This window comes from Phocoena phocoena, chromosome 6 (assembly GCF_963924675.1).
Source record: "Phocoena phocoena chromosome 6, mPhoPho1.1, whole genome shotgun sequence".
In the NCBI taxonomy this organism is placed as follows: Eukaryota; Metazoa; Chordata; class Mammalia; order Artiodactyla; family Phocoenidae; genus Phocoena; species Phocoena phocoena.
This window is the reverse complement of record NC_089224.1, coordinates 19992152-20000528: the sequence shown is the minus strand read 5'-3', so window position 1 is coordinate 20000528 and position 8377 is coordinate 19992152. Positions and strand designations below refer to the sequence as shown.

The window sequence follows — 8377 nt, the reverse complement described above, 5'->3', positions numbered from 1 at the left end:
AAACGTTTAAATAGTACTAAACAGCACAATTTAAATATCAATTATACGCTGTCATTAGTTTTTCTCTTAAGAAAATCAGTTCTTGGGCTTTTGGATTTGTTTTCTTTTAAGTATCCAGCATCCTTTTCATGGTCATACACTGAGTCGATATCCACACCATCTAGTGACACCCTATGTGGTTCCCGCAGGCCCCCTCTGGCTCACTCTGCAGTGACTCAGGTCTGTCTGCGTGTTGCGTGGTGAGAGGCCACCAGGCCCCAGACTAAAGCAGCACGGTCTGGGCCACCTTGCTGATTGTGGTCGCAGCTTTCTCTAGTTCCTCTTCTGTTTGTTCCACTGTGACCACAACCCTAATGCTGAGAAATAATAAGGGACACAAAAGACAGTCAAATGAGAGTCTATACCAAGGGTCAGCCTGCCACCTGTTTTCGTGAATAAAGCTCTTCTACTGGAACATGGCCTACTGTCCATAGCCACTTTCTCACTGCCCCAGCAGGGTTGCGTAGTTGTGGCAGGGACCTTGTGTCCTGCAAGCTGAAAGCATTTTACTATCTGCTATTTATAGGAGTTTGCCATTCCCTGCCTGGACTAGTAGCGATCTAGTCAAGGTAACCTTGCAGTAGGGCTCTGCCCAGGGCCGGCAGGAAACTGTCCTTTCAATCTACCGCTGCAAGCAGTATCAGGCCCAAAGCAGGAAGTCAACGTTTCTCATATTAATGTGTGGTTGTTCATAAGTGTAATTCAATAAGTCATATAGAGGTTCTACAATACTTTGATGTGAGGCAGAAATTTTCAAGTTTTCAGGAAACTGAAGACAAGAAATATCAGCCTGACAGGGCACTTCTACCCCTGTCCCTCTCACTCCCCTCTGCAAACATCTGCATCAGCCACTGGACACACACACACTGAGTTGGGCTGGGCCCAGAGTCCTGAGGGCACAAAACGATGGTGGCCCCTGTCCTCATGAAACACAGGATCACAACTTTGGATGGTGTAACTAGAACGGAGAGAGCAGGATCTTTAGGGTGCCAGAACAGTCTTCCAGAACCCAGCCCAGTGCTCCACGCCTGCACAGCGCTGACTTTGTGTGCTCTCGTGGGTCTCTCCCAGACTCTTCCAGGCTCCCTCTCCCTGGTGCCTCTCAAACCTGTGCTCTGGGCTCCCCAGATGCACCTGTAGGTCTCTACGCCACTGCAGACCCTGCTGGAAGGCCTGATGCCCACCCCAGCTTGTTTGATATGCTTGATTTTGCAGGCTCGGCTTAAGTGTCTCCTGTTCTAGGAAGCCTCAGCCCCTCCCAGGCCAGAACTAACCATGCCTTCCTTCTCTGTGACCTCCCTGACCTGTGTCATGACCCTGAAACCCTCAAGCTCTGGGTGTCTACCTTCTTGGACTATACTGTTTAAGTGCTTAGGGGACAGAATCAGGTGTTGAATGAATGCCAATTTTAAATGAGTCAAGGCGCCTTCCCATTGAGGGCTGCTTGAACCTCTGTAGAGGTTTTCCCCACTGTCACTTTGCTTTTCCTTGGGTGTTTAATACGTATTTGTCAGATGAAGTACCACACAGTGCTTGGGCCAGAGGTGGGATGAGCAGCAACCCCCAGACTGTGCCCCCCCACCGCCACACACACTGTAAGGACTATCCTGGTGGCAGAAACTGCTGGCCCAGCACATGCTACCGTAGCACAGCGGTAGGTTGTCGCCAATGCGAACCTGGGCTGTCCCAGTTCGTTCTTGGGATTGCAGATGTGTCATTAAGTTAATTACAGAGTCCTGAGGGCATTTTCTTTTTTTTTTTTTTTTTTTTTTTTTTTTTTTTTTTTTTTTTTGGCATTTTCAATTAAAATGGGAAAACATCTAGCTTAAGAACAGAAACAGGTGATGTTCTATCTTTTAACAATACACATTCTTCCTTATCCTGTGACAGTCTTTCAAAAAATTTCAAAACATAATACATTTCATACAGAGTTTAAAGTAGAAAACAATGACTCAGGTCATAATTTTAAGTCTACCAACCTTGGAGGAGGGAGATACTTCTCTTCTTTCTCCAGGTAGCGCGCCTGAGTTAACGCGATGCCTCTGTCCATGCACTGTATGAGGAAAAGGAATACATTTGCAACCTGGACAGCAGACACTGATCATTAAAACAGGAAGGTGCAGTGAAATGCTACTCTCAATAGTAGTTTTAATTCATTTTTCCGATTATAACTGCTAGAAGACAAAACAAAATACCACAGAATCATCTTATCATCTTGAGAGCACTGTTCTACAGAACTTCCTGCAATAATGGAGGTGTTCGCCCTGTGCTGTCCAGGACGGCAGTCAGGGGCCCACGTGGCTCTCGGGCACTTTGAGATATGGCTAGTGCAACTGTAACACTGAACTTTGAATCTGATTTAATTTAAACAGCCATAGGTAACTAGTGGTTACCACTTTAGGCAAAGCAGAGTTAGGACAAGGGGAAACAGGACCAACAAAGCCCCGGAGGCTAACCAAGAGCTGCACTTAGTAACGCCAGCAGAATCATTTCAGAGAGGAACTGCTCACACGTCAAATATCAACACCACCTCTGATTCCCATGTGCTACACTTGGACACAGTGCTACCAAGCACAGAAGAGTCTGGTGTCACATTTTGCACAGCTTTCCAATACATCAGCTACCTGCCAACATTTTTTAAAAAATTAAATAATCGCTATCAAAATAAAGCATAAAGTCAGACGAGGGTAATGGTTTATAAGGGTTTCTCCTTGGGGTGATGAAATGTTTTGAAATCAGATAGTGACGGCTGCACAACCCTGTGAGGATACTAAAAACCACTCAACGGTATACTTTAAAGAGTGAATTTTATGGAACGTGAATTGTATTTTTAAACAAATGAACAAACAAACAGTCAGCTAGAGCAAGGGGTGCTGTAAAGGAAAGAACAATCAGTGCCAGCGTGTGGCAGTGCAGGTATTTGCCTGAAGAGGGGCCATTCTGTAAGCTGTGAGGCAAGGTTTTCCTCTGCTAGGAAAAGATGGAAAACAATGGCAGGCAATGTCTTTTGCTGATTCTACATTCTGGAAGTGTACTTGGAAAAGTTAACTCCTTCTGCAAACATCTGGACTGGCTCTGTTTCTAGTCCTGTCTAGTTAAGAAACAGTATAAACCATAGCTCAGTTTGTAAAAACTTTTATCAGGAAGTCAACAAAAATTTGGCAGAACTGCTCAGTTCTGCAAAGCTTAAACAAGAACTACGGTGTCATGATCCTTTTTTCTCTTTCAAATATTGAAAAGAAAAAGCAAAGAGGAACAGGACAAAAGACTTATTAAGATGGAAGCTGCAATGATGCAAAGAAACTCTAAGAGTTTTCCTATTCCTTCCTACAAATGCAGTTTCCAGATAGTATTCTGTTCCCTTCCCCAGAGCCTGTTCTCTCCTCATTCAATTCTCAAGGTGATTTCCTGAAGACAGCCAATATCCAGCGGGAGCCCACAGATGTAATTTTGGGATCTGTGAATTGTCCAGACTCACTTTTTCTTTTTGTTATGAGGATAACCTATGTAAGAGAAGTATCGAGTCACTTGATTCACATGCCCTTTCTGAGTCTCCCTCTGGAACAGAGTAGCAGTAAGACCTTAGCTGTCGCTACCTAGTGAGAAAAGAACCGAGGTGTATCTGACTGGAACTGACACCCTGGCACCTAGAGAAGGCCCACGTCCTGTGACACAAAGTGTGTAGAGAAGCACCTTGAGAGGGGGTTGGAGGGGAGGCTCTGGGATAATAACGGCGTCACCACAGACTCCAACACAGGACATGCAGCTTCACAAGGCTGCTCTGGCGGCAGTCAGCGTCAGTCACACCACTCAGCAACTCAGTTAGAAAACAAACTCAGCTGTCACATGAAGGTAATGTCATAATTTGACTCTTACTAGGCTTGTCTGTTCTGCTTATATTTAAGTTATAAATTTGTTTTGGTATTACATTTGTATAGGAGCTCTAATTAAAAGGATGTTGTACTTCCTTTTATAGCTTATACACTTAAGTAATATGACAATAAAAACACCGAGGCAGTAAAAAAGGTCTGTGGGATGCTTTTCCCCTTTAAAGAGTTTTTTTTCATGTTTGCAGAGCTGCACCTGAGGAGACATCCGTGACATTTCCTCACCCAGCAAGGCGAGAGCCACTCCAGCCTGTTCATTCATAATCTGACACGTTTCCTTAATTAGGAATCTCATATTCTGGGTTTGGTTTTATTTTGTTTTTTTAGGACAAGTGACTCTGGAAGGCCACAAGTTGCAAGAAGCTCTCCACGAATCAATGATCCACAAGTTGCAAGAAGCTCTCCATGAATCAATGCCTGCAGGTACTGTGGTTCACACATCGCAGGGTACAGGTCAGCTGAAGCCAGAGGCTGGCTTAGCACCACAGCCTCCATACTGAGCAGCCACGTGACTGCCTGCTGTGCCACAGCCGGGCAGGGGCACATGGCAGACTTGACCGTCACTACTACCCTGATGCCTGGCAGCACGGACTCAGGGAAGGAGCCTCTGAAAGGAACCGTCAGGACAAGCAGGACAAGGAAATTCTCAAATACATACTCCATGTATTTCAGATTCAAGTACAAGGCAGCACCCCCCTCGGTGCTCAGTGCTGCAGGGCTACTTGACCATTCTTTAGAAGGAGGAAAGTGAGGAGAGAGGACTTGGGTGAAAGCAGCTCTATTGAAGAGTAAAAGGCCAAGGGATCTTCCCTAGTGATGCGTTTCTTAGTTAATAACTAAGGTACTTAGTAGTAAGACTTTCAGAAGTCAGACATTTAAATCAAGCTCCCAAGTTAGGCACGGTAAAGGAGTGGCTCTTCTTCCTTCCTTTTTGGTTACAAGATTATTTCGACCTGTTTCTGAGCTATGCTGGGTGTTCAGCCCCAGTCAGCTGTCCGGTGTTGTGCGCCATCACCATACACAATGCCATCCCCACCTACATGTGCAAAAGCCTGGCTTTGTAAATAGTAAGCAATTGGGTTTTCTGGAAGACTAATTATTCAGAGTGGAAGCAAAGTGTATTTTAATACAATGTGGCAAAGAACACAACTTCAATGTGAACTGAAAATTGACCCAATGGAATAACCTGCAGCCTGTCAGTAGAGACTGCTACAGACTCCACTGGGCAGGGACAGATGTCAGGAAGGCTGGGCATCGGAACAATTCCATGTCACCAGAGGGGTAACCACAATTTCTGTTGTACCCAATCTCTTAGGGCAAAGAGAGCATTCTTAAAAATGACCTTAAAAATTGCTTGGGTTCAGGGTAGAAGAGTACGAAGAGATTCACCTGAATAACTGGATACTCACTTGAGTTACTATTTCCTGAAGTAGTTTAACATCTCTTTCTCGACACCCAGTGCTCTCTTCCAGCTGGAGGTGAAATGCTGGAGAAATGGACTCACCCACCACCTTTAATCCAGAAATGCTGAGGAAGGGTAACACACACACAAGCATAAATCCTCTTCCGAGCTCAGATTTCTCACATATAAATAATTTTACAAAGTCTGCATTAATGAATGTGACAGAAAGTTGGGACTTCCATGGGAAACATCATGTGGTGGGATTCCAGATCTGACAAAGGGAGGTAAAAATGCACGCTCTGGGCAGTGCTTCCTAGTCTAGGACACCCTGCAGCATGGCTGGGAAGAGGATTCCCGGTCCCGCGGGACTCTCCGGCTCACATTTCACAGAGAACACGTGCGTCATCCCCAGCCTCCCACCAGACAGTCTACGTGCCTCACCCACCTTGGCTGGGGCCAACTCCTCCTCAAGGGGCCCCTTGCAGGCCCACTCAGCCCTGGGCCTCTGCCCTGTCGCTTCCTCTCACCTGCTCTCTCCTGTTCTTGCACGGCTAGCGCCAGACACGCCCGGTCCCAAGTCCAGGGGGGCCTCCCTCATCACTCACTTTAGGGAAGTGTCTGCACCATCAGTTTCTATTACCTCTGTTTCCTCCATGGATAACGTATTATAATTGATAATGTTGCTTCCTTATTTTCTAAATGTTTAGTTTGTATCTTGTCTTTTATAAACTACAGGGATGATTTCTGACACTAAAATTTTATACTTTGATCACCAACAATATATTTAGGTTGTAAAGCTATCTTCTTGTGTACATGTTTAATTTTAAATTTTTCTTGAATTACAATTATTTTCTTCTCTCTTAGGATTAACAGCACAGAAATCTGCTGTTTCTCAGGAAGGAAGGGAGATTTCTTTAGGGGTGAAAGCCTGTATTTTCAAATGATTATTGCAGTGTTATGAGAATGATAGGCCATATAATTTAGCCATGTATGGCTTGATTTCTGACCTATCTCCTAGGACAAAAAGAGTGATACATGTCTATTTGAAATTGGGCTAAACATTTTAAATGGCTTTCATTTAGTCTGCTTTACCTGGAAAGATTTGCTTTTCCCTTAGAATGAAATGAGCACAAAAAGCACTTGCTGGCATATTCGATTCTTCAAACATGTTTAGGACTCAACAAGCTTTTACTGAATGACTACCTGTGCCGAGTATCACATGAAATGAGGAAGCTAAGCTCACCTGCCTTTCAAACCACCCTTGAACATCATTAATTTGTGTCTACTTTCTTTAAATGTAATGCATCACACTAGGATCTCTCAATAAATCAGGCTGCAGATTTGAATCATGGAATCTTAGACTCTAGGGCTTCTGGAATATGGGGAAACCTTATAGATCAGTTGTTTTACTACTGTAGAAACTAAGAAATATGCTTTCAAAACCCATTTCTTAGGTGAATTTTGAATGTGTTAAACTTGTACACAAAGAAGTATTAAATGTTTTAGGTCATGTACTCTCAGGGAGAACTTAAAAAATTACTTTTCAAATTGCATTTCATATGAATTAAATGGCCTGGATTTTCCTTGATACAAACAAGGCACCTATAAGCCCAATCGAGCTTATTATTTGATCAAATGGGCTCATCTCACATGTTAGGTGGAGCAAGTTGGTGTGAGAAGGAATGAAACAAAATGCCCTCTTTCTGGCTGCCTGGATGCCGCATTAAAGTTTAACTAAAACCAAATGGACAGAGAATTATAACTTGAGTTCAGAAAGTTAGAAGCTGTGTTTCAGAGCCTGTTATACTTAAAAAAAGCATTTCTGGAGAGCACATTATTTACCATATTATTTTACCCATTTTACCAAATGGAAATACTAAACACTGGTCTAGGTCCTAGGGATAGAACAATCAACAGTTCAGACGTGGTCTCCATCATGTGCTTAGTGTGGGGAAAGCGCTGGACATGAATAATTATCTGTTAGAATTTAGGGGCTCTTCAAGATTCCAGCAAGGACCCAAAGTAGCAAAGGCCGCTGACCTCCTCTCCCAAATGCAACCTCAGAGATGAGAGAAGCAAATCACTGATTAGAGGAGACTAAAAAAAATTACTTAGAACTGAACACTGAAAATACTTACTGCCTTTGAAATGTTTATCCTTAAGATATTTATTGGAAAATAATAACACCAATAACCTAAATGTAAAAAGCTAAAAAAGAGTAAAAAAAACACAATTCAATGAAACAAGAAAGTAGAGAAATAAGGAAAAAAAAATCAATCAGAGAAAACAAAATATGAGTAAAAAACAAAATCAAACTTAAAAAAACGTGCTGGGCAAAATCCTGGACAGATTATCATAAGAATGAAAACGACAGAAACAGAAAATAAAAAGGGGAAATAATACAGACACAAGAGAGATAATCACAGACTATGCCCAGCCCAAAGGCCCCAAGTCTAGAGTCTCACAGAGGAGTCCTGCTCAACTTTGAAGAAACAGATAATCAAGCCTGGTCTTATACAATGGCTCCATAACGCAGGGAAGTGGAAAAACTGCTCAATACTTTATTGAGGCTACCACACATTGATTCCTAGGTTATGTAAGGTTGTTGTAACAAAAGATTATAGGTCCATTTAAATTATAAATATGGATATAAAAATTCAAAATTTTAACTAACAGTGCAGAAAAATACACTGTAATCAAGGCGGGATTTACTCAGGAATGCAAGGATGTTTTAACATCAGAAAATACAGTCATCCCTCGGTAGTCACAGGAACATTCTGGGTAAAGTGCCGTAGAGGTGGGTTTCAGTAGTTTCAAGTGTACATGAGAGGTGAGGATGTGGAGAGGGCATAAACAACTCTGGAAAAAGACTGGCTACAAAGAGAAGCAGAGCAATGGGCTAGTTGCTAGAGGGGAGTATGGGGCCACAGGAAAGAAGAATTTAAGACAAGATAGGGCAGGGTGTACTTGAATGCTAATCAAATGACTCAGGAAAGGGGAGAGACTGAAGAGAAAGGAGAGGAGACAACCAAAGGCACTTGGTCCTTAA

The 8377-nt window shown here is 43.1% G+C and overlaps 1 protein-coding gene across 1 annotated transcript in view; it reads right to left on the bottom strand.

Annotated features, from left to right (window-relative positions):
- Nucleotides 1-262: 262 nt before the first annotated feature.
- SPTLC1 (serine palmitoyltransferase long chain base subunit 1) overlaps nt 263-8377 on the bottom strand; it is a 73687-nt gene continuing 65572 nt past the window's right edge. The window contains exons 13-15 of the mRNA XM_065879191.1: nt 5336-5453; nt 2019-2092; nt 263-356 (exon numbers count right to left, since the gene is read on the bottom strand). Coding sequence (XP_065735263.1) covers nt 263-356; nt 2019-2092; nt 5336-5453 — 286 coding nt within the window. The remainder of the gene's footprint in view (nt 357-2018; nt 2093-5335; nt 5454-8377) is intronic.